This window comes from Triplophysa rosa, linkage group LG11 (assembly GCF_024868665.1).
Source record: "Triplophysa rosa linkage group LG11, Trosa_1v2, whole genome shotgun sequence".
In the NCBI taxonomy this organism is placed as follows: domain Eukaryota; kingdom Metazoa; phylum Chordata; class Actinopteri; order Cypriniformes; family Nemacheilidae; genus Triplophysa; species Triplophysa rosa.
Genome location: NC_079900.1, coordinates 11790287 through 11817139, shown reverse-complemented (window position 1 = coordinate 11817139; position 26853 = coordinate 11790287). Strand labels below are relative to the sequence as shown.

Sequence of the window (26853 nt, the reverse complement as noted above, 5' to 3'; positions counted from 1 at the left end):
TTCATCATGATGTTTATTGTAAAACACAAATGACTTCAATCTTTAACATTTTATTGAAAACAAATTCAAAATACATGAAATGTTGTTGACCTAAATTCCTCAAAAAATACGTTCTGTCTGAATATTTAGCAATTTTACAGCTTTTTAAAAAATAGACAGACACAGAAACAATGACCCAAAAGAGTTTTAGACACAAGCTGAATTTTGATTAACAAATGCTTTCTTTTCCCGCTTTCTTAGCAATATCATGATACAGAAATCAGCTGTCAACTCAAAAGATACGCTTAACATTATTCCACAACAGTTCAATAGCTCAAAAATTATTATTAGCTCAAAAAAAGAATTATTTACAGATTTCTAGATTAACCTTGTCCATACCCAACTACTAAAGCATTTACTAGCACAGATACATTTTATACTGCAGTTACAATTACCGTGGCTATTCCCTAGCTTAATCAACTCTTATCTACACATAATTCTTGTTTGGAGCGGAGGCGCTATTGCTGTAGTATTTGGCAGCTCCACTTGATCCTCCAGAGAGGGGTCGGCTAAAGCAGCACAGCAGACCTCCGGCCAGCAGCAGCAGGACTCCACCACCCCAGCCCACAAAGATGCAGGCACCCAGCTCTCTCTTCTGAGATTGAGGGAACAACGGATTGTTGAAATCACGCACCACGTTGTGAGCAGACCAGCTAACAGGAATGATCAGCAGCAAACCCGCGAGCAGCAGCCCGATAGCGGACAATAGGCTGATTTTGGGTTTGACGTCCTGGTTCTCAATGCATGTGGTGAATTCAGCACCTGCGCACAGAATGAGCAATGACAGGCAGATGAGCAGGCTGCTGATGATGGTCATAGCCCGGGCTGCCTGCAGGTCAGAACTCAGGATGAGCAGCGATTCGTAAGCCTTACACTGCTGCTGTCCGGTACTCTGGACCACGCACTCCATCCACAAACCCTGCTCCTCAAGCTGTGAGGGGAAATAGAGAGGTTATTAATGCCAATAACAAATCTTTAAACAAAAAATATATATATTTTGTATGTTCAGCAGTGGTTGTGTACCTGGGCAGTGATAATGTTCTGGCCAGTGAAGGAAGAAATTTTCCATCTTGGAACAGCGATGGTCACAATGGCAGCGATGAGACCTAAGATTCCCAGCGCCACACACACAATCTGTACACCAGATGAGCCCATTCTAAAAGGGATTATAAAAAAGGAAAATTATAAAGATTGAGGTTTTAAATTCTCACTTGTGTTATCTTTCTAGAGCTTATCTATATTTGTTCCTATATGCAATGGCTCCGCCCTTCAGACAGGCCCATACAGGAATTTGTACCTCTGAGCTAGTGAAAAACAACGTCTTAAAACGACATCTTGAAGCAAGCCTCAAGTCTCAACAGGTCCGAACAACCCCACCTATCTTTCCTCTGCTCCTGACCACACAAAACTGCCACTCCCTGAAGAGGGTCTTAAATTGATCTCAGTGTATTTTAATCTAGTGGCGGGTGCCAGTACAATAATAACTCATTTACATTTTCCTACACACTCACCTACAAATGTTTGTGGCTTTTTTTTCGGCGTTCGTCGCGATTAACTTTTTGATTCTGTATAGTACCACTGCATTGTTTTACTAAATGCAAAGCTCAATGGATTGGTCAAGAACTAGAGGAGGTGACCAGGTGGCGTGTGGGCACAAGCAAAATGACTAACAGTAATTGTAGCTGTTTTTAGTCGCGGGTGAATTACACAACAGCTCTCTGGATGATTTACATGCTGCTTGCCTAGCAATTATTATTCAGCCGTTTTTAACTGCCCTAAAACATGAATGAGTGAGAAATATTGGAGCTTATATTTATATGTGCTATAATGTCCAATTTGGTTTATCCCAAAAAGAGCTAGAGGCTCACAAAGAATGCAACCTTTATAAATAATTTTCACACAAATAATATATTATATATTGTTACATACAGTACAAAAAATTATTTTTTAAAAATAGTAATGTTAACATTCATCTATACAGCTTTCTGTCATGCCTTAGTAAAAATAACTGTTTGGTATCGAAACACAAGGGAACCACCCTTGTAACCTCCTTTAATCACTCAGAAGTCTGATCAAAGCTGAAAATTACTTAATTTTGAATTGTAAAAGAGATTTCACAGTTTTTCACTTATTTCTTAGATTTTAAATTATTATAAATTTTAGCAGGTAAATTATAGGCTACTTCATTATATAAAAGCTTACTATTCTATACTTTTAGCTATTTTTTTAAAGAAAATGTTATTATTACCTTTTATTGTAGTAAGTGTGGAGAATATGAAGAACTCTCTTGTAGTTTCCTGTTTTTTCTTCTCTAAGTCGTCCCGGTTCGATTTGTGCCTTTTTCTTTGTTAGGCTCTCAGCTTTACAATGGTGAACTCTGATGAAGTTGGTGTGATGTGAGGATGCTTATGTAGAGGAATGCAGGGGGTGGAGTAGAACTGGGAGGCAGGTGGGTCGGTATAACAGAGGAAAAGGCCAGACTAGACTTGTTCCTTTTTCACTCTTCTGCCTTCTTTATCCCAACCTTCTATCCCACCATTTTCCAACTTCTCAAACTGAGGAGGTCAATATTCGATTTTTTCGTAATTTGTCATCAATTTATTTTTGTAATTCGAAAGCCTTAAAGAGATCTTTAATAATTAACATGTATACAACGTCTTATTTTCAATTTCATCTTTTTTTTTTGTACGTTGACATTGTCCATTTTTTCCATTTACCATCACATGCTTTCTTCTTGCATAATCAATATTTTGAACATACGCATGAGTTTGGGGTTTGGGGCCCAACATCATAATACTGTGAATCATGACCAGTCACCATCAAAACACATGACGTATAGAAACGATCATGAGTTGAGTGGGTGGGCTTTGAATTGTGAAACACAGAGATTGGGAGACCTGGGATGCTGTTAGGCAAGAATGGCTTCATTTAAAAATATGTAGCTGAATATAAAAAGAAAGAGTGCCAAACGGAAGACAGATTATCAAAAATATTTTAAAAAAATGTTTCCGTAGGTCTTCTGTGAATTTAAAGATTTCACTTATTGTTAACACGGTACATGCACATGCACATGAAAGCGGTTTTCAGAAAAGGAAAAAAATGTAACCATTTAAAACCACATATGTTTCCATCAACTTATGCAATATGTCTGGTTTCTGTCTAACTTCCTTGTGTAGTCTTGAACCTACTGTATATACACTACCATTGAAAAATACCATTACTCATTCTTAATCTTATTTTTCCACATTTTATAATAATATACTATCAAAACGATGGAATAACATTAATGTAACTTTTAACTATAAAAAAAAACTATGTTAAATTGTAGCTTCTTCAAAATAGCAACCCTTTGCCTAGAATTTGTAAAAATGTACTTTTGGCCTTTTATCAGATAGCTTCTTGATCTACTTCTAAGATGCTTTTGTGAAGTATTGAAGGAGTTTCCATCTATTCTTGGATCTTAGCTGCCTGCTTTTCCTTACTCATTCATGCATTTCAAAAGCATTTCTTTCTTTTTCTAAAATGTATAATAATAGAAAGAAATATGTTGAAATATGTTGGCACAATTATAGTTTTTTCTACAAAACAAAATTTTAACATTTATTGATAAGCCTAAAATGAAAAGATTAATCAATCACAGACAGACAGACAGACAGATGTTAGATGTTTACTGTTGAGTGTACTCTCAAACTCTTGAGATGGAAAGTTGCGACAGCTGGAGTTCACAGAGTTAGAGAAAAACAACAGCAAATTTTGGTTATTAGCAATAAAAAATCCCTTAATTTACAATATTGATTTACAAAGCCTTTCTTAACATCTGTATACATTTATAGTTACTTTTATATGCTTGATAAAAACATTATAGGCCTGCATGTTATAATCAATCATATATGTGACCCTGGACCACAAAACCAGTCTTAAGTAGCGCGGGGACATTTTTAGTAATAGCCAAAAATACATTGGGTCAAAATGATCGATTTTTATTTTATACCAAACTCATTAGGATATTAAGTAAATATCATGTTCCATGAAGATATTTTGTAAATTTCCTAGTGTAAATATATAAAAACTTTATTTTTGTGAGTGAAGGCAGAAAAATCGCTAACAAAATGCCCGGAAACACGCCTCCAAACGTCACTCGCTGCTGCCAGCTCACCTTAGGCTTGTTCGACTTGATGCGGCGCCGCAAGATCCGACAGGCGGATGACATCAAAGTACCGCGAGAGCGATTCGAAACTAAGCATTTTATGGTTTTTCGAATGGCTCTCGCGGTACTTTGATGTCATATGCCTGTCGGATCTTGCGGCGCCGCATCAAGTCGAACAAGCCTCTTGCCTCGCCTGAAACAGTGTTAATTTTGACAGCAAATTTTGATTTAGTTTTAGTCATAGTCTTTTGACGAAAATGCAATTTAGTTTTAGTCACATTTTAGTCAACCCCATCATTTTAGTTTTAGTCTAGTTTTAGTCGACGAAATATGAAAAACGTTTTAGTCGAATAAATATACATTATATTTAGTCTACTAAAATCTAAATGGTTTAAATCATTTACTTGGTGTAATTAAATGTCCCATACAAAGATTCAATTGTTTCGACATAATTTACTTCACTTTAGAATGAAATTAAACCAGGTCATTACCTTTATTTTTCAGAAAATTCCAGTAACTAGATATGCATTGTTGGAACGCAGAGTATTAGACCATGAAAGACATGTTCCAGTTCGTTCAATCCCATTTGACTCAATTGACTCGTTAAGTAGGGCGTGTTCATTCAGTTCATTCAACCAATAAAACGCTCTGACAGGGCTCACACTCAAATGCTATTGGCTCATGGCATGCCTCTTTGAAGAAAGAGCGCACTGTCTTTGCTTGATACAGCAATGAATGAGAATAGCTTTCAAAAAGACATATTATATAAATTGTATTACATTTCTTTAGTCATGCAAACATGTTACATATTTGGTTGGAATGTACAATTCGACTCACTTCATCACTTCTATAATCAGTAGAGGACAGCGCTGGTTTCTTTTGGCTGACTCTATGTTGCATTTCACGTTATGCAGCAGCTCGTGTTAAGTTAACATTGGCATATAAAAACGTTTGAGCTTGCCTTCGTAATGTGTTTCGGGGTGACTCGCCTGCAGTCGCGCTTCAAGTTTGCGGCGTTTTACCGGCGATCGTGAAGGAAAATAAGACGCCTTGTAAACCGCGTGCAGACACAGAATACATGTGTGTGCTTGCCCTTCTCCCAGAGACTTCTCTCTGCCGTTTATATGAGATAAGCACATGCGCGCAAACTGATGTCCGCCAGGTGGGACAAGAATATTTTCGTCTCGTTTTTATTAGTTGACGAAAATGTCAGTATATTTTTATTACAGTTTTCGTTATCATGCATTCATTTTTATTTAGTTATCGTCTCGTTTTCGTCAGTGAAAACATGTCGTTAACGAATACTTTTCGTCATAGTTTTCGTTAACGAAATTAACACTGGCCTGAAAAGAAGACGAGAGTAGGCGGCTGCAGTAAGGGGAGGAGTGAAAACTATGATGCACGGAAGTTGACAAAAGTAAAGCGAATACCGAGAGAGGGAGCCAACGTGCGCGAGAGGGAGTGAATGCACGTGGGAGGAGCGAGAAAGAACGAGTGTGCACGAGGAGCAAATGCACGTGAGAGGGAGAGTCAAAATCAGTGAGTGTGTTTGCACTCGCAAATGACCAAATTATAGGAAAATAGTACAATTGTTTGCGAGATCAATCTAGTTTTAGATTTTTAGATTTTGAGGTTTTATTCATTTTTGCCAATTCTTTACTTGTGAGGTGATGTCTGAAGCAGCCAGAAGACTTGTTAATAATATTCTTTCAAGTCCCACGGTACTTGAGAACATTGATAATGCTCTGAATTAGGGTTGTCGCGGTGAAGGAATTTCCCGTGCGGTTATTTTGTGGGGCTCATTAGCGCGGTGTACGATATTACCGCATTAATCCTGAATTTTGGTGCCAAATAAATAGACCTAAGTTATGTTGTTGAGCTTTATTGTGTTGCATATATGGGTGTTTTACTAACAAAGACGGCGGTTTTTAAAACAAATTAAAAACGCAAGGTAGGCTACACGCCTTTTCCCCTTTATTAAAGAAAAGACTCAAGACCAACCAGTTTATGATAAATACAAGATAAATATATAATATTTAAAAGCAAATTGTTTAGACTTGTTACGTGCATAATCACGAAGCCTTAATACAAATTACAATCATGTACAGCGGAATCTTATTGAAGAAAAAAATGAGCCAGTATTTGTATAACTTTTGTATAATTTGTAACACTTTATATAGCACTGTCCACACCAAACACGCCGAGACACATCAGAAATATTTTTAATTTTTTTGTTAATACAGCCAGGACAGCAATGCACAACAATTGATTTTAGAAACTTTTTGTTGCGCGTCACATCTCGTGTGCACTGGGCAAAGCGAGTGCATAGCAAATGGCACCGAAAACACGCATATATGGTCGGGTGAAAGCCGTGTCTCTGTAAAGCCGATGTATCATGAATTGCAAGACTGAACCCAGATGCAGACAGCAGGTGAGGGGTTAACAAAAACTGTTTTATTAATAAAACAAAACAAAAACACAGAACAGGGGTATAAAACACGACGGGTCAACAGGAACATAGACTAACTACACTACACTAGACTAGACTAAAGACGACACTTGACATAAATTACAAATAACTAGAGTACAAAGTAGATTAAATACAGGAACTTAACCACACGAATCAAAATGAACCAGCACAAGACAGAAAACACAGGGGCATTAAATAGGGAATCAAATCAAGAGGGGAACAGGTGCAGAGCATGAAATAATAAAAAATCAATAATGAGGAAACGAGAGGGTGGGGTCGAAGACGAGACCAGAGAGAGCGCATGGCACACCAAAATAAACAATGCCATGTCTCTCTCACACACTAAACACATGGGTCTGTCATGATCCTGCTACAAGACTAGAAAATCATGACCAAAAGGGGCAGAATCATGACATGGTGGCTGTCGAGAAACTCACTTGCTTCTCCGCCATTTTGTTGCGTGTGTGCTGCAGATACACAAAGAAGTGTTTTAAAAGTTCGCTTTGTATTTTGCTTGATTAAAGTCATTTCAAACTTTTGCATTTAGAAGCAGACATTGCATTTCTGTGATGTCAGTTTCAGTTTGACTGCTTAGAACTTTTGCATTCATGCTTGATTCAGTTAATAGTATTTTTTACTTTTCGAATCATTTACAAATATAAATTACTCTCTTATGTCTTATTTTCATAGCCCATTCATGTGTCATTCATTATAAAAAATGTGAACATTGCGGTTGTAGCGGTTACTGCGGTTGCTTCTCATCCTCTGCGGTCCGCTTGTCAGAAGCGCGGTAATACAGAATTGCGGTTAGTAAGCACAGCACATTTATTAAATAACTACGGCAACTTTACTAAATTTACCTTCAGGCAGAATGGCCTTTGTCAAGTGTAATATTAATGGTTTAAAAATCATATAAAATATTGGTTTTGTCAATAACACAGTCATATTCTGTGATGCAAATGAAGAAGTCTGAAAAATCTGTATAATATTTTTTATGTATTTTTAGGTAGCCTGTCATCATACGTGTTTGTTATTAAAAACAAAGAGGCACCTTGGTCGCCCAGTCCTGGAGACAGATATTTTCGAATTGTTGGTGTAAGTTGCGGTTGAAGGATAAGTTCCAGTTGCATAACATTTCTGAGAAACTGTCGTGTAACTCTGATAGCATGGACATTACTTGATCGTCATATGAAAAATATTTTGTTAAACTGATACTAATATCTTTTATTTATATCTAATAATATCTTTAATTATGCATACAATTACATGATGTCTCAAATGGTCCAACATCCTGGATAGAATACGCAGTGGTGTAAAGTATTGGAGTAAATGTACTTAGTTACTTTACTTAAGTATCTTTTTGGCTACTTTGTAGTTGTACTGAGTATTAAAGATATTAGCAACTTTTACTCTCTACTTAACTACATTTTTGAACAAGTATATGTACTCTTTACTCCACTACATTTGTAATGACTAATGCAATTACACATTACATTTTGCATGCCACCTATCTTATAATTAATATTGCCATTCACAGGGCATTGAAGGTACTACAATCTTGTGGATTTTGCCATAACTTACAAAAACTTGTCAACATGGCTTCTTTATATGAATATGAGTGCAGTATCAGGTAGATGTCAATCGCTGGCGGTTTATACATGGTTAGCCCTTACCCGCTATTTCTACAGTAATATATTGGCAACACTGTTGCCAGCTAGTTACTGTAGGTCACACATCTACAAAAGCTCTTATTTTTAAAACTAACTCTTCCTAAATGTGCTCTAAACATGTTTGCTCAAAATTTGACCATATGGTGGGACTATTGCCATGAAGTGATGTAAACCAGTAAAAAGAATGTATAGTATTTCAATTTTCAAAAGTGCTCTCACACTATATAGACAAAATATTAACCTATAGAATGAGTCGGACACAGAGAAATGAACAATTCACATATGAATCTCAACAATGGTGACAATCAACTGAACAGCTTCATGCTGCAATGCATGCTGGGTACATAGTACAAAACTCATTCATGATTGTTTGTCACCATTGATGAGGTTTGTATGTCAAGTGTCTAACTGTGTCTCAATTGCAAAGAAAGATTTTCTGACAGAGATCTTTCCATTATAACATGTAATCACTTTACCAAACATATCTTAATAAATCTTAAATGCTATATTATTATTATTTAATGATTGAATTCTTTCAGATGTATCTTCAGTTACTAAGCAAACATAAAGTTGCGGTTCCTGTAAAGTCCCTTTCAGTGTTATTGTATAAGTGTACATTTTAAAGCTACAAGAAAGTCAAAGAGTCCAACCAAAGCAAACACTGATCGCCATAATGGTGACTTAAAACATAATTGAACCACTATGAACTAGAGTTAAATCTCAATAAGATCTTACACAGATGACAGAAATAAAGTGAAAGTGGTGTCTGTAATATGTGAAGATGTTATTGATGTTTGTGTTTAATTCTCCTCTGGTGAAATCTTGACAGATTTATTGTGTTCATCTGTTATTTACACTTGTTCATCTAAGACTGTGTGACTTAAGTGCGTTAATAGATTCTTTAATAATGTATCTTCAAACAGCCATTGCAGTAGTTTACTGTAAAACACCTACAGTAACTAGCTGGCAACAGTGTTGCCAATGTATTACTGTAGAAATGGCAGGTAAGGGCTAACAGTGTATGTGAAATGAGGACATGACTGCAGCTGGCCATGAGGCCCAAACCAGCATGTCCAGTGCAAAAAGGCTTTGACTTTTTAATTCTACTTAACATTATTTTATTTATCTGTTATATTGAAGAGACCTTTTTGAAGGACTTTGGTTTACTTATGAGCACTTGAGCTTAAATGAGACTTAGGGTGTTTGTAATGACGTAGGTTATGGTGTCGACCATGATTTGTTGCAATTTTGAGGTGTTCAGTCTTATTATGATTTAAGAAAATAAATGCGATTGCTCACCTCACAAATCAACTGTTTCTAGTTTTTCACTGATGTGTCTCTTAAGTGTTGAGGACTAGTGCTGCTTTGAGCCTACATTCAGTATGAGTAAAATACTCAAGTACTGTTCAAATCAGATACTCAAAGACTTTTACTCAAGTCGTTTTGGAATTGGTGACTTGTAACTTGTAATGGAGTAATTTTCACTGCAAGGTATCTGTACTTTTACTTAAGTATGGTTTTCAGGTACTCTTTACACCTCTGAAATACGACAGTTTTCCTCCATTAACCTATGACAACGCTCCATGCTGTTAAAATTTCTGGATAGCATACTTTCATCATAAATGGTCACACAAGAGTTTAGCTCTGTAAAATATCTTTGAACATCATTGCACTGACAACGAGTGCATTGTAAAAAGAATATAATTGCAGGATACCTCTGTTGACCGATACAGTAGAAGTTAGAATGGTTCAATATGTGAATGGAAAACATTACTATAATATTAACACTCATTTCTTTATTAATTATTTAAAACATCATCATCAACCGTAGTATTTTATGCATTACAAGGAGAAACACATATCAGGTTTGGGATATAATTATATCTACAGGCATCCACTTTATCAAAATGCACACAAACTGTCAGACAGTTTGTCTCAATCAAGCTGCCACCCTCAGCCTCCATGACCAAGAGTGCCAGTAGTCAAAATAAGCAAATTTACCCTGAATAAAATGCATTTCATAACAGTTAAATTTAACCTATTTTTAAGTTCACATAGTTTAACAAAATTAAAATGTGTGAAAACACAGCAAATATTGTGTATTACCTATGCTTCTTATTTATTTTAGCATTTTTTTCTAAATGTATTTTATTACAGCACTTTATATCTCGCGGAGAACTATGTAGTGTTTCTGTAATATCATGTGTTTCATTTCAGTTAACCTGTGTGTGCAACCATATTATGTCATTGAATAGTAAGGCGGCCTCTGTAAATTAAAATAAGTGTTATTTTGTTTTTATTATTAATTAATTCTTAATTTTAAAACGAATTTATTAATTTAAACCATTCAATTTAATAGTAGAAGTTCCTTTCAAATACAGCTTTGTCTTTGCTGTGACACTATTGGTGATTAAAAAAACTGCACTGCACTGTTTCAGTTGAAATTACATTAACGCATCGAATAACACTGATCTTTAGTTTCAAGACACTTCAGTGGTTAATCAAGTATTGTATGAATAATTATATTAATTAAGCGTTAAGATAATCTGATAAGAAATTCCTTTGCTTTATTAAAGAACAATAGCCAAAAGTATACATGTGTTTCATGTATTGATGAAAATCAAAATCATCATACACTAATACACAATTAAAATTTTCTGAGAACAACATCTTTAAAGGCAAGTGGTTCATCAGATTTGTGCATTTTAATTTAAATAAATCCTACAAAGTACAGTATGTTGCCATGCTCTCATTTTAAATACGTAGAAACAACATGTAGGCCTATAGCCTGATATTTTTCGTATGTCTGGACTAACAGAGGTTTAGAAAAATATAAACATATAAATATCAATATAATTGAGTTTAGTTTAAATTATTCTTAAGACAATATGCCTCTGCCAATATGATTTCAAAATCGTTAAAGGAATTAAAATCACAATTTTAACCCAAGCTTTTGTTATATAAGAGGGAATCGTATTCAAGCGAACATCCTGTAATTGTCAGAACTGAAAACACCCTTGTTACTGAGATTACATCTGTTATTGACACCAGGCCTAGCGAACAGCAGGTCCTGGAATGCACCTATCTATAGGTTGAACACCGCCTCCACAGAAAGAATATCAACGACTACTTCTCTAGCCCCGCCCACTGGTTCGCGCATGACAATCTGAAGTAACACAAGTGGCGCGGAACCAGATAGAGTGAGCAAGCAATAAACAAACATGCCGTTAAAGATCGCTAAATATTGTGCCATCCCTGGTTGTGGAAGAATACAGTCGCTGCATAACCTTCCTTCGAATTCCTATATTAGGAATGCGTGGTTAAAGTTTATTTTTAAAGACGTTCCAGCTCATGTGGGAAAAACATGGAGCATTTGTTAGTTTCATTTCTCCGAGGACTCCTTCATGAACAAGGCACAGATCGACGCTGGATTTGTGGAGAGACTAAAATGTAAAAGCAGTGCTGTGCCGTCAATATTGGATCCAATAGGAATGGCGCAGCAATCTTATGTGAATAAAACATTTTTGTACTATGCGTCACTATTGCTTTGTTAGAGATCGCTTGATGTGCCCTGAGCACTATTCGCACGAGATTAGTATTACCTGTGGACCTCTAGTCATTTGTATTAATTGCAGGTGATCTTAAGCCCGTGTGAATCGGCATCTCTGTGATTTGGCGGGCTCATGTCATTTTTCAAGGTTTTATCCACCGTTTGTGAATAATGGAGGCTGTTTTGAAGTGTTTTGGTATTATTTCGGGTGCTGGGTGATATGCATAAGTTACCGGGAGTCTCCCGTTTGTTTATTTATCATGGAAACTCTCGTAACATTTGAGACCCGTGATCGCTGTGATCTTTTGTCCGGTTCGCGATCACGGGTCTCAAATGCTGACAGGTACGGTCATATATCATTAAACGCAATACAACTATAGGCTATATAAACTATACGCAAAGCCTTGCCATCACATCCGGGAAATAAATCAGTAAATTTGAGTAAAATCATCCCGTGCGAATGCGTCACATGAAATACTGATGTGGGGAGGTAATATATAAATCACACGAGGTCTCCAGATAATACTAATGCCGTGCGAAAACTGTGAATGGTGCTAATGTGTAACCTAACGTTACGTCTCTAACGTTAGACAGAAGGCTTCACAGATTCACAGAAGGCTCCAACTACGCAAACTGCTATCCAATCAAAGCAGTGGGCGTTTACTTATAAAGTCTTCAATGCGGCACGCCCATTAAAACCGAGCGTTTGTAGAGCTGGCCTCAAAACCCGGGTAGAAAATAGCCTATTACTTATTGATTTTGATGTTTTTGAATGTAAAAATCACGCGAACGTCATAAGTAGACCTCATACAACAGTATAAAACAATAAACAAGCACAGTTCATCACACCTTTAAAGAAACCATATATGTGACCCTTGATCACAAAACCAGTCTTAAGTAGCACAGAAACATTTTTAGTAAAAACCAAAAATATAATGTGTGGGTCAAAATTATCTATTTTTCTTTTATGCCAAAAATCATTAGGATTTTAAGTAAAGATCATGTTCCATGAAGATATTTAGCAAATTTCCTACCATAAATATATCAAAACTTTATTTTTGTGAGTGGATGGCCTGCTACAGTGCCTCCGATTAACAACTTCGAAGGCGATTTTCTCCTGATATTGTCCTATGCTAACAACCCATATATCAATAGAAAGCTTAATTATTCAGCTTTCAGGTGATGTAAAATCTCAATTTAGAAAAATTGACCCATAAGACTGGTTTTGTTGTCCAGGGTCACATATTTGCACTTTTACTTACATGGCAGGCCCAGATGAATTCTTCCCAGATGGTCAACAAAACTGATGATCTTGATAAATCTAAATGTAACAAAAACAATCACAAAAAGATGTAAAGTTGTGTAGTGGACAGTAGGGTTGTCAAGGTACCATAAACATACCTTATGATAATATACCAACTAAATAAAGAACTCAAGAACAGAATATTTTTTATTTTATTATATAAACACATTTAAGTCAAGGCCACATGGTTTAGCATGTTATACTGAAATTGAGGTTAATAAATCTAGATAACAAATGGCTTGAATTTACTGAAGGGCAGGAAAGACGGGTTAACAAGTTAATTCTTAAACTGAATGATTATAAGACGATGAAAACGGCTCTGTTTCTTGCGTAGTCATGTTACAAATTACATGACATGACTCACCTCAATGACATATTTCATTGTCAGAATAATTGTGAAGGTAAAGGTAATCATATGATGGCAAAAAAATCGAATTTTCTTCAAGAATGTTATTTAGACAAACTGCAGTATTTATTATTCAATTTAAATGCTTATTTGTCTATATAATTTATATAAAACCTTGTCGTAATGTCTAATATGAGCCCTACGCTATATCAGTCAACGAGATTGGCTTCCTTACAAAGTTCACACTGATGTAATATGTGCAGAGTATCAACATTTTATGTATGAGAACCTACCTGTGCCCCAGTCTCTGATTTGTCCACCCCAACACTCAACCTTAACTGGCCCGAGTCTGTATGGCCATATCTCACCCAAAATGACGCCAGCACTTCAGGACCATAGTCAGGCCAAATGTGGCAAAAGTACCATTTCTCAGCCCGAATTGGGCCATTGCTGGGCCAGAGCTGGCTTACTCGTGGTGAGCCACTGCCAGAACACAGCCGAGTGAGCCGACACTCAGCCAGAACTGTATGGCGTTATTATAATTACACATTAACATGACACTTTTGTAGAAAAGAACACAAAAAACAACTCTTTTCATCAAGCATTTTTAACAATTAGGCCTACTGTAGTTAAGAGGTCACTTTTCATTGGCCCGCCGTGGAAGCCTATCCCTGATTGGTTGACTACTTTTGACAGCCTATAATGCCTGGAGCGCGCAGGATGACCTCTCGAGAGCAAGAGTGCCAAAGGATTCGTGGACGCACGGCACGCATTTTGAGTGCGCACACGCTCACTGAGCGAGAGGAGAGAAAATTCATAAGAGAGCAGCGTATAATTGAAAGCGCGCGTCCAGTTTTGTGCACGAGCAAAGGAAATCGGCGTGCGAGCGGAGAGAGAGCGCTCTTATGACAAGAATGCGCTCTCGCCTTGTAATAATGCGCTCGCGACATTTGTCATTATAATAACACCATAGAACTGGCCCGACTGCACTGGCTACCTGGGCTCAATATCCCCTGATAGCACACATACATCTGGTTTACGTCTATTTGACGTCTGCATTTACATCTGCAAGACATCTAAAATACATCGTTTGCTCATCTGCAATACGTCTCGGAGATGTCTGCTGTCAGACATCATATAGACATCTAGAAGATGTCTGTAAGATGTTTATGATTTAGAATGGCTGTACAACAGCTCTTTCTAAGATGTTTAGCAGATGTTTTTAAGCAGCAGATCTCCAGATCTTTAGCAGACGTATTACAGATGTTCAGACATCTCCGAGACGTATTGCAGATGAGCAAACTATGTATTTAAGATGTCTTGCAGATGTAAATGCAGACGTCAAATAGACGTAAACCAGATGGATTGTGCTATCTGGGTCCAATATTCCTCAAAAAAGTTGTCATTACCCAGATAGCACAATCCATCTGGTTTACGTCTATTTGACGTCTGCATTTACATCTGTCTCATTAGACTGCTTGTCTCTTCTGTGTTTGTCTATTCTTTAGTCTCTCTAGTATATTGCAAAGATATCTGCTTATGATAATTAAAAATATTGATTAAAATGTAATATTAAAATATTGGCGTTAATATTAATTTTATGTAGTAGGCCTATATAATCAGATACAAAGTAACTAAGTAACTAGCTACTTGAGTAGTTTTTTCATTGCATACTTTTTTACTTTTACTCAAGTAAATTTTAAAATAGTGACTTTTACTTTTACTTGAGTAACAATTTCTCTAGTTACTTGTACTTTTACTTGAGTAAAGATTTTGGCTACTCTACCCACCTCTGGACTCCTACTAGGTTTATACAGTAGTTTTTGTGAACAACATCCTCTCACCATTCTCTCCATTTTTTCATCTCATTGACGTCATTACTTTACAACTCAGGGCGGAGCTTTGGAAATATGACGTGTGTGAATATTAGCCAATGAATGACCACATTCTCAGTTCAAATGTGATATGTACTCCAATCGTCTCGCAGGATTTTCCAAATGGAGGCGGGCCCTACCAACCTCCTCAGCCGATTTCGCTCTTCGACAGCACGGTCTTTTTTAAAGTTCCATAGACGATGAGAGAAGAGGCTGTCAAAATATAGAAAATAGGGATATTCTTTACAGTGTGGATAGTCGTAAGGCATAAACAACATCAAAAGAGAAAGTGAAGGGGTATTCTTTGTTGTTTTTCTATCATACAAATCGTTTCCTGGTTGGTGTTTAAATACGGGTAGTCTTTAGCTAGCTAGCTAACGGCGGTAGCAGCTAGCAATGAACCAAACGACAAAAGAAATATAGCCAGTCAACTCTCATTCCCATAACGAATTATTTTATACGAATTGCCTGTTTGGATTGGGGCTTTATTTTTGACTAGTTACCGAGAGCATAAAAAACAGCGGACCCGACGTGTTTGAATAAAGGCGAAAAACCCACTAAAATGGCGGAGCCGGACAAATTAAACATCGACTCCATAATACAGCGTCTCCTGGAAGGTGAGAGCTCCTCACATCTTTACATATTGACCATTTTTTTGCACCGATATGTCTAAAACAAATAATTGTTTAGTTATGGTTGTATTGCATGTTTGTCTTACTAAAATTGTAATTATATTTTATATCCATAAAACAGCCGAAATGAACAATTCTTGAGGCGGAGGAAGTGGAGTGGATTAGCCGTTGCTAGTCAACCAGTCTAACGTTACACTAATGTCCTAAAACTGCAAACGAGCAGATAGACAATTTAAAATGGCTTTAATGTTAGAGAACGGGTTTAGAAACAATTAGATGTTGTTTATTTTCTCTCTCTATGCTCTCATCGTTTTGAGGTCATGAGCCGGTGTGTGTGGAGAATCTGCTGGGTGCTCTGGTGCTTCAAGCCATCCGTGTATTGGGCCGCCAGGTTTTATTTTTGTCTGTCCACAGTACGTTTGATGAACTTTTATTTTAGCTGGGGAAACCCTGTCTAATACCGGCATCAATAGGATTACTGTAAATAATGAGGATATACTGTAGTTAGTGGAAGTAAATCCCAAGTGATATTTACAATAGATGTATTCATAATAGAGTTATATAATATATAATCTCTATTATTATATATAATAGAGATCTTTTATCCCTCATCTCATTCAAAACCTGTATATGACACTTTCTTCTGTGGAACACAGAGAGACTGTGGAACACACATTGGAGAAATGTCTCAGTGGTTGTGTCAATACAGTGGAAGTCAATGGGGTCTTTTATTGTTTGGTTACCAACGTTATTCAAAATATCATCTTTTGGGTTCACAGGAAGTTACTTGTGTTCTTTTGTGTTAAATATCTTATAGCCACAGAGTTTGGTTTGAAACTTTCTATCGGATGAGCATGAATCTGTACTTGCGTATTATTACCAGCTGTTGTTAAATACTATTAATATTTATTTAGCAGTTGTACATGAATGTTTAAAATGATGTTTATCAAAAAAATCACATAGAAACAGTTGATTCAATGTTGAAAGTCTTGGGCATTCATCATGACTATTGAAGTTGTAGCCTGCAGAGACAAATGGAAATAAGGTTAGACATGTGCTTTTTTGTGCTGTTTTGAGGGTACTTGTTGTGAACTATTGTACAGATTGGTGTAAATGCAAGCAAGTTTATCAAATATCTAAATCGCAGCAAGCATGTGTGTTGCATAACAGGAATGTATCAGGCCATTTTGTAAGCTGTCTACCATACATCTGTTTCTGTTACAAAGGAAGCATATAAGTATAAAGAGAGATGCATTGTGGTTGTCAATGCTTTAAGGACATTTTGTCTGCTTTGCACAAGTACTGTAGTCTTATAAGAATTATGTTTTTACTTATTTAGAATTATCTTTAATGTTTTAAGCCAGGAAAATCATTTTCATTTGGTAAAGGAACAGGGAACACAGGGGACACAAAATGTGCACATTACCACGTATACCAGGCCCTTTTACCTCTTGGCTTTGAGTCCTTTTGGCCGCTGCACTGTTGCGTAAACTGCAGTAAAAGGTTAAAAAGTGCAGAAAAAATATAAACAAGCTTGATAACAGTTGTATTTATATCTTAAGTAATACTGCTGTTATTTTTCCTGAAAGCCTGCTTTTCCATCTTATGTCCTGATTCTCTTAGTGTTTTTTATAGTAATGATTCAGGTTTTGCTTGCTACTCTTCAATTTACATCCATGTTTTACCATTGTTTACCAGTTTATAAGTCTAAAACCTGTCACAGGTTTTCTAAGCCTCATGGCCAAACAAGAGAAAATTAATTGTACTGCTTACAGGTGACATGATGCATATGTTCTCAATGACCGATGCATTTGGTTGGTCATTGCTATTTTTGGCCAGCATCTGCTAACACTTGTCATTCTAGAATGAGGTGTCAGTTAAATAGTTGTTTTCTTCACCTTAGGTTTTCCATCTGATTGCCTTCATTAGATTAAGTGTTAGGGTTTCACCTCTGAGTACATTAAGGAAAAGCATGTTTGTCCATGTGAGGCTATGTGTGTCCAAACTGATTAAGTGTTATGCTGCGTTCCCACTAGAGGTGCACCGATTGACCGGCAAGATATCGGAATCGGCCGGTTTTTCGTATGATCGGCCTGACCGGTGACCGGCCGGTCAGTCTCACGTCTTGCCGATTCCAAGCCGATCTTCTGTTTCCCGTGATGCGGGCAAGAACGTCACAGCCGTCAGTACACTCAAAGCCGCAAGTAAACATGTAAATGTGCGCGCACACAGCCTGTCTTTCACGGCTCATTTATACTCGCATGTGGGTCCACCGGACCGCGAGTCTCTGCTGACAGCACGCGCGTGCACACGCATCATGTACTGTACAGACAAAAAGGTGCACTGTAGTTCATCTCTCGCTGCTCCGTCTGCAATGGGGTATGTATGCTAACAGTGATGCTATTAGCATCATGCTAAACTCTGACACATGCTGAACTCATGTTGAAGTCGTTCACTCTGTGTAAAACAAACGTAAATTCCATTCAACCTGATTCCTTGTCTTACGTTAAAACTGTGGTCATTTCACCTAGGTAAAATGACATTCAACACGACTTATACTTGTTTTTAAAACTCCAAAATATAAAAAATGAATAAATCAACCAATATATGTGATATATATCTGATTGAGTTCTTTACTAACACAAAAAACTGCAAATACATATACATCTTTAGAGTAGAATTCACTCATAAGATTTTTAACTTTTTTATTGAAGTTGCAGCAAAAATCAACCCACTTCTTTTAATACTACAGACCCAAGATAAAGACAATTTATTTTACATTTCAGAAAAAATGAATTAAGCAATGTTAGTTTCATAAACAAAAACAGACGAGAATAAAGTTGAAGTATTTTATTGGTATCTTAGACTTTTGTGAGATGAGTACAAAAATGAAAAAGGTAAATTAAGTGACATGTTTAGTTATATTTTATTATTTGTACTTCTTTTCAGTCACAGAGTTATTCAATTTAAGAGTTGTTTGGTAAAGAGAAGATTCTGTAATTTAATGCAGCTTGGAGAACTGCATTTAGGGAAATTTGGGGAAATTGTAATGTTCAATCATTTATTCAATGAAAATTAAAAAAAATGTGTATTGAAGAAAAGTTAATATGATTTTATATACAGTATACTGTCAATTATTGTTTGTGGATAGAAAATCGGAATCGGCAGGTTTCACTTGTAAAAAAAAAATCGGCAAAGAAAATTGCAATTGGTGCATCTCTAGTTCCCACCAGACGCAAATGAAGCATTAAGCGCAGGTGATTTACATGTTAAGTCAATGCAAAGACGCGATAGGACATCCTGCGGCACGATTCGCGTGAATTGAGCGTTTCCGTGCGAATTGAAAAATCTGAACTTTGCCGAATATTCAAGCCGTGTTAACCAATCAGGAGCTTGCTCTAGTAGTGACGTGATTATGATGTAGCGAGTGGAGGCAGAAATCCGAAACAACAATGGAGGACAAAATCATCGTCGCTGTATGTGGATACCCGGAGCTGTACTATACATCTTCTTACTTTTTATTCCTGTTTTGATAAAGGTATCTTGCTTTGAAGAAAGAGCGAGGAGGTTGGACAATCTGGTAAATTGTAATAAACGCTCTTTACTCAGTTTGAGATATATACACGAGACTTTGAGCCGCCTGGCAGAAGCCCCTCCCATGACACGAATTCGCGTCTGTTGTGAAGTGAATTTCACGCGTGAATGAAGCGAGTAAACTCAAAATGTTCAAGCGATCAACTACGTGCGATTCATTCGCGAAAGTCGCGTCTGGTGTGAACGCTCTATTAGACTGTCTGTTTTCATTGTGTGAGATGCTAGATGTAGTGGACATGTACTTGTATGCTTTTGTGAACTGAACTTTTGAAGAGTAGTTGGATTTTCCTGTCTTTATTGTTATTTATGGAATTTAGCTGACTTTAACCAACCAAGTTACTACACCCTACCAGTTATATATATTTAAGTGGTTTGTTTGGTTGTTTATCTGACAGGTATACCCCTATCCTCGTGGATGGTTGAACTATTTTCTGCAGTCCTTTCTTTTATGAATTTGGCATGCCTAGTTATTTATCTTTTGCAGTTTATCAACTAGTTCCACCCCCACCCTTGCGTTAGTTGTAATCCATGTAATGCTTATTGGCCCCATGACTAACTTTAGTGCAAATGCTGTCAGAGCATTAGCCGGCTTTAATCTGGGTTTAAAGTGACGAATGGCAGGATCCTATTTATACCCAGTTTTCACTGTTTAAGCCGACTGCCTTCCGGTCCAGGCCCTCAAATCACTCATCATCTGATCACAATGTCGGAGACCTTAAAGGCATCCTTTTTAGACATCCTACCCAATTGTTTGTCTACACCTTTTGCACACATTTGGCTGAGGTGTGTATTGTCTGGTTAATTGTTTGCTCTTAAATCTTAAAGTAGAACTGAAATGCGTTTAACATCAGTATCAAATCAATAACCAAAACAAGAAGTGATAGTGCATGATATTAAAGACGTACTTCCATATTATGAAACAAAGTTGTTTCGGAAATATGATTGTTTAATTTGTATGAGGTTGGCATTGTGATGTCGTAACACTGGTTCAGTGCCATAGGACTATTTGCGTCCTTGGGGGTTTATCTTTTTAAAAACCCTCATTTCAAACATTTATTTAGAGGTAGATTGTATGGATCGATTTTTGTGACCGTGCCCAAATTAGCCAACTCCAAAATTCTTGCGTAACTTCCTGATTATATGAGTCACTGGGATACGCTCTATCTTCTTGCCTATAGTCTGCCAAGTAAAATGTATATTTAAACTGAGCATTACTGGCCTGTCTCAAGATTGATCTTTTTAGAGGAATACATCAGCTGGCCATATTGACCTTACGGATATCTAGGAACTCTCAGCCTCCCTCAGGTTCAGCACTGCTCTGTCCAAATAGATACACTATTTCTTCTCTCCAGATAAATCATATGCTCTTTTATTGTGCCGCTGCCAGCTAAACTCAGAACACTGTGTTATTAAGCCAGTCGAAAAGGGCATGTTTGAATAGTGCCGTAGGTCTGTGTTGTGTGATATGACAGTCTGTTTAGATCCTGCAAGCCTTCTCTGTCACAAAGCAGTGGGAAATCTTTTTGAGGCTTAATTTTTTTGCATTGTTCTATTCTTCGCTTTCTTGTCCTGGCATGAGCACAAGATCTGATGACTTGATGTTAATAGTTGCCTTTTTGGTTTGTTATAAATATTTAATTCTATCTAAAACTCAAATGCACTTGATCTTCAGCAACGGGCAGCCATCCCTCTGAGCGTTGCAAGATCTGTACAGTTTTTATGGTGTAACGGCTTTTAGTGATTATTCTTCATGAAAGCTGCATTGATACACGTTTGGCTTCTATCAATAGCGACTCACAAATAAATAGTATTTAGCGTGATGTATAACGTTTTTTATGCTTTGCAGTATTGTTAGAGATCTTTATACAATAGTTCAGTGCTTAAAGTTTAAACACGTGTTTCCTGCATTAGCTTCACATGCATACAATACTTGCAACACATTTCGTTATCTTTGCTGTTTTGTACCTTAGCAGGGGAAATTCTTGTATTCTGCATATTTATTTCAGTTGCAAGATTGAGCGCTTCACTCGTCTGCTCTTTCGGTCCTTCGCCTCTTACCCGTAACCCGCGAATTACGTCTTTGGGGGCGGGGCACTGATAGATAAGTGAATGGTTGAAGGAGGGGAGACGAAAATGAGTGACTGAATGCGCAGCTTGCGCAATATAACATTTATTAACAATTTATAATACGCAAAAATTATATATTGATCAGTTTGACAGTCGCACCGGTGCGACCATTAAGAAAATCTTGTCGCACTGGCAGGAAAATTTGTCTGAAAATGAGACCATTTAGTTGCAGTCTAGCGTGTCAGAGCATTGGTTATGATTTTCGGACGGATCAGGCCTTAACTTAACATTCTTAATGAAAAAGTTGTCAATCGTTCTTTTCATCTTCTCTCATCATCCGCAGCTACATCCACTCTGTTTATCTGATGGGCCTAGGCTACTCACCTCTCTGTCCGACTGCAGCACAGCATTTTCAAACATACACACATGTACAGGAATATCAGGACCACGCCCAATCAGAGGGGGGTCCGCCCTTCACTATCTCTGATTGGTTTAGACCACGACATGGCCTAATGTGTCTGTTGTTGAACCACAGGGAGACTTTCGCAGAGACCTTTTTTCCCTCGAACGGCTGGTCGCACCGGTGCGACCTCAGATTCTTTTAGTCGCACCATTGAGAAATTAGGTCGCATGTGCGACCAAATTGGTCGCACTCTAGAGCCCTGACGGCAAAACCCAGGTTATTCTGCGGGTTTTGCAATGGATCTTGTTGTGAAATGAACAGATATGTAAAATCAAAACTGGCTATGACCCGCTTGCTTAGTGTCGGAGCGCGCGCAGGTTTTGCCGCGGTTGCGGAGAGACATCCATTCATTTGCGCTCCTGTGCACATCTTCTGAACGCGCATTTAGTGCAGCTGTACACATTTTAATCTGGACAATGTCAACAAGTAAGTTTCACATCAACGAGTCGGAAAAAGTAAAGTTTTTATGGCAATCTGAATAGGAAAGCCAATGTATGTTTAAACAGTTTGTTTCAAATGGAATTGTTAAGGACTGTAAGGGTTATACGCCAATGACTGAAGTTACTGCAACAAGAGCTTTTTTATTTAGTATTTAGCTTTCTTTTATCATTTAAGTTTTCATTATTTACTGATGTTTATTTAAAGGTTTTATATGCTGTAGTGTGCCGTTTCACTGATGGATTTGCGCGTTAAACATTGACGGATGTTTCATCCTCATTTATTTCAGATATCATATTTCAATTTCAAGTATTTTAACAATTTCAGGTATTTAAATAAGGTCTATATTTCTCTTCCACTCGTCATGTGGTTGCTACACGCAAATATAATAATATAAATATTATTTATATAAATAATATATATTTCTCAACCACCGCACCACCGCGGTCGATTTGTTTATTACCACCGCGGTGGTAAAAAACTGCCACCGTCACAGCCCTATAACTAACCTGCTAAATTCTGTGAATTCCTTCTCAGGTTTAGCTTGGTTGGGTCACTTGGGTGCATGTTTCAGTAGAGACACATGATACAATGTTTGAGGGCACAACATCTATGCATCACCAGACAGAGCCCCTTCTAGTTCTTCATCTTTGTTTTAAAATGGCCACCCCTTTTTTAAATGAGAATGAGCTCTGGGCTGCCACATTTGCTTTTTGTTTTGGCTTGTTTCCTGCAAACACTCATACTGTCCCCCTCTGATGTTTCAGTTAAAGGATCCAGGCCAGGCAAGAACGTACAGCTGACAGAAAATGAAATCCGCGGCCTCTGTCTGAAATCTCGGGAAATCTTCCTCAGCCAGCCAATTCTGCTGGAGCTGGAAGCGCCACTCAAGATCTGTGGTAAGTATGTTTATGCTCATTTCAAGCGGGCAAGGAATGTCACGAATTGCTAATGTCAACGTATATATATTTTTAAAATTAGTTTGTACTGGGGTGGGTTAGAGTGGCTGGTAAGTCATCCAATGGCAGACGTTTTTGTGGGGTTGCCTTTAAGAGGAATATTTAAGACGTGAGATGCAGTGTCAATCAGTTGTAATGGAATCTAATCTAAACGGATTTTCATTTTACTGTGTTTCCTGTCTGTACAGATTTGTTTTGCAGCATCTTAATTTGCATGCAGCACATGTCCTGTGGTAAAATGAATAGAAACAGGATTGCTTAAAAAAAGGATACTAAATTGAAATGTGCATATCTTTAGAACTTCCTGAGTGTCTGGCTATTAGATGTCAAAATTATCCACAAGCTCATTTTTCTTAAAGTGCTAGGTAAAAAGGTCTTAAGAATTTACTGATTAATTTCCTGTGCAGGTGATGTTCATGGTCAGTACTATGACCTCCTACGTCTCTTTGAGTATGGCGGTTTTCCACCTGAGAGCAACTACCTGTTCCTGGGGGATTACGTGGACAGAGGGAAACAGTCTCTAGAAACCATCTGCCTCCTGTTGGCCTACAAAGTGAAATATCCTGAAAACTTCTTCCTGCTGCGTGGGAACCATGAGTGCGCCTCTATCAACCGTATATATGGCTTCTATGATGAGTGTAAGCAGTACAACAATTACTACATGTGCTGCGTTTATCGCTTAATTTATGCACATAACTGAGATACCTCCACTTATAAGTTAATGTTTGTTTCCCTAGTTGTGATGACAAATTATGTGAAAGAGATTTCAGTCTTTTTCTGATTTTCAGGTAAGCGACGGTATAACATTAAGCTGTGGAAGACCTTCACAGACTGTTTCAACTGTTTACCTGTGGCTGCCATTGTAGATGAGAAAATCTTCTGTTGCCATGGAGGTGAGTGCGGAGAGGTCCTCTGTCCCCATGGTAATTTAATGTTCTGTCATAACTCCTGTGTTGACATTGCGATTTTCCCAGAGAAACGAAATGTGGCTGAAGAAAATGTATCGGTTTATAACAACACTTAGAGACATAAAGTTTGATTTGATTGGCATGAAATCCATTTTCTAAGTCAGCGAAGCAACACAGGACTGCAGGACCCTAATGTAACAGTTCATTTGAACTTCATTTAACCTGGATGCTGCTTTGTACATTTGTAACTGTGGGAGTTATTAAATACTGTTAAGCAAGCTATGTTTTGCCCTTAAAACTGCATTGTACAGATAATGTTTTTCTGCTCCAGGTCTTTCTCCAGACCTGCAGTCAATGGAGCAGGTGCGACGCGTTATGCGTCCCACTGATGTACCTGACCAGGGGCTACTGTGTGACCTGCTTTGGGCCGACCCAGACAAAGACGTGCTGGGCTGGGGAGAGAATGACCGTGGTGTATCATTCACTTTCGGTGCAGACGTGGTGGCCAAATTCCTTCACAAGCACGACATGGACCTAATATGCAGGGCACATCAGGTTGGTATACTCTCTGTGACAGGAGAGTGTTATCTTTCAAGCACCTTTGATGGTCTTTTACAAAGCATTTTGTAGACCATTCATTTGGCTGAGCTCTAAACTTCTCTGTTTTTGCAGGTGGTAGAGGATGGTTATGAGTTTTTTGCTAAGAGGCAGTTAGTTACCCTGTTCTCTGCTCCTAACTACTGTGGCGAGTTTGATAATGCTGGGGCCATGATGAGTGTGGATGAGACCCTTATGTGTTCCTTTCAGGTAAGAGGAAAAAAATAATTTTAATAAAAATAAAACTTTTTTTAATTCCCCTCCCTGTACCTGATTGTGAGGCGTTAGATGCATGAAGTATGCTTGGACATAATAATGGGTCTGGTCATTTACGGTCATCTCTAGATTTGCATGAAATCCTTTCCAAAAGTTGTGTACTCTGTGTAAGCAGTGACTCTGTCTTGTTCACTATATGTACTGAAGTGCTCACTCTGTGGGCGGATGGATCTATATTTGGAAATCCTACAGGCAAGCATTTGCTGTCGTGCAGTGTTGCTTACCCTTGTCCTATATCTTCCTTTCAGATCCTTAAGCCAGCCGATAAGAAGCTATACTATGGAGGAGGAGGTGGAATGGGCTCAGGTCGTCCGGTCACCCCGCCGAGAAATTCAGCCAAGGGTGGAAAAGCCAAGAAATAACACCCGCTGGAACACCTCCCCCCAACGTTCCTATTCCACAATTCCTCTCTTACCCCACTCTCTTTCTCTACCTCCCTCTACCTTTCTTTTGTCTCCAAATGGCTATAAAGCAAAACAGTTCCCAGGGTTGAAGTCCTTTTTTTGTCTTTTACTTTCCTCATGTAACGTTTGAAATGTGTGTTTATACGTGAGACTGCGTGCGTGAGCGTCTGTTATGTTTGTTACACTCTTTGTGTTTGTCTTTCCATCCTTCCCCTCCACCGCTCATTGCCCCCTCCATCTCTCCACTTGTCTCTCTGTCAGGGAGCCTCCTAAGAAGCCTCCATGTGAATGCACAGCCAGGCTCTGGGAAAGCGTGAGACAGAGGGGGTTGATAGCGTGTAGTTTTTTTAAAGTCCCTCACTGTTTATGTGCTGACCCCATTGTTGTTTTAAACACACAGCTGTACATCCCACATTAGTTAGAGAGCCAGTCTGAGTGTAATGTTATACATGTATCTGCACACATACGCACGCAGAGAGAATGGATGTGAAGAGAAAGTGTGAGGTAGACTGTCACCGGTGCATAATTTCCATTTAGAGATCCAATGATTTCAAAACAATCATGTTGGAACTTTTTACTTTTTGTAGATGGATCACAACAAAAGCTTTGAAATTTTTTGCTTAATGTGTGTTTTTTTAGTGTCTTTTTTGAAAGACAATTATCAATAAAGAGAACTTTATTTAAACATTCTGTACTATCTATCTTACTGTGTCTTCAATTACAACTCCTTTCCTCAGGTGTAAGTTAACTTGTTTTTTTTGTGTGTCTGAATAGAACTGAATGTAGTATGGTCAAGGTTGACCAGAGATTAGCTGAGATTGATTGTGCTGATCATGACCTGATCATTTTTGTTTGTTCTCATTTCCTGTCTCCTGCTTGCTTGCTGTCTCTCTCTTTCTCTCCAACTCTTCTCTGTGACTCACTCTTTAGAGCAAACAGTAACCTTGTTTTTCTTCTTTTGTCTTTTAGTTATGATTCTTTATGGATCTTTTTGCCTTTTTAATAACATAAAACAGTTACTCTTATTTGACCTATTGGTCCTTCTCTTTTCACCTTTTCCCAGTTAGCATTATGTGGGCTTTAAAGCAGTAAGCGTTGCATCCTCCCATTTGAAAC

The 26853-nt window shown here is 37.8% G+C and overlaps 2 protein-coding genes across 2 annotated transcripts; one reads left to right on the top strand and one right to left on the bottom strand.

Annotated features, from left to right (window-relative positions):
- Positions 1-34: 34 nt before the first annotated feature.
- On the bottom strand, positions 35-2441 carry cldni (claudin i). The gene is made up of 3 exons (XM_057346678.1): positions 2288-2441; positions 1063-1195; positions 35-970 (listed from the first exon to the last, which is right to left on the bottom strand). Exons 2-3 carry the CDS (start codon positions 1192-1194, stop codon positions 467-469), a joined length of 636 nt encoding a protein of 211 aa, XP_057202661.1. The 5' UTR covers position 1195; positions 2288-2441; the 3' UTR covers positions 35-466.
- A 13093-nt stretch (positions 2442-15534) lies between these two features.
- On the top strand, positions 15535-26427 carry ppp1caa (protein phosphatase 1, catalytic subunit, alpha isozyme a). The gene is made up of 7 exons (XM_057346157.1): positions 15535-16016; positions 23361-23492; positions 23960-24190; positions 24341-24445; positions 24792-25015; positions 25133-25267; positions 25582-26427. The coding sequence occupies exons 1-7, from the start codon at positions 15962-15964 to the stop codon at positions 25693-25695; spliced, it is 996 nt and encodes a 331-aa protein (XP_057202140.1). The 5' UTR covers positions 15535-15961; the 3' UTR covers positions 25696-26427.
- The last annotated feature ends 426 nt before the right edge of the window (positions 26428-26853 follow it).

Excerpts from the sequence above, each read along its gene's own strand:
- cldni (XM_057346678.1), bottom strand. The coding sequence starts at position 1,194 with ATGGGCTCATCTGGTGTACAGATTGTGTGTGTGGCGCTGGGAATCTTA. Across the intron at positions 971-1,062 it reads AGAACATTATCACTGCCCAG|CTTGAGGAGCAGGGTTTGTG; the intron begins GTACACAACCAC and ends TTCCCCTCACAG.
- ppp1caa (XM_057346157.1), top strand. The coding sequence starts at position 15,962 with ATGGCGGAGCCGGACAAATTAAACATCGACTCCATAATACAGCGTCTC. Across the intron at positions 16,017-23,360 it reads AATACAGCGTCTCCTGGAAG|TTAAAGGATCCAGGCCAGGC; the intron begins GTGAGAGCTCCT and ends CTGATGTTTCAG. Across the intron at positions 25,016-25,132 it reads TAATATGCAGGGCACATCAG|GTGGTAGAGGATGGTTATGA; the intron begins GTTGGTATACTC and ends CTGTTTTTGCAG.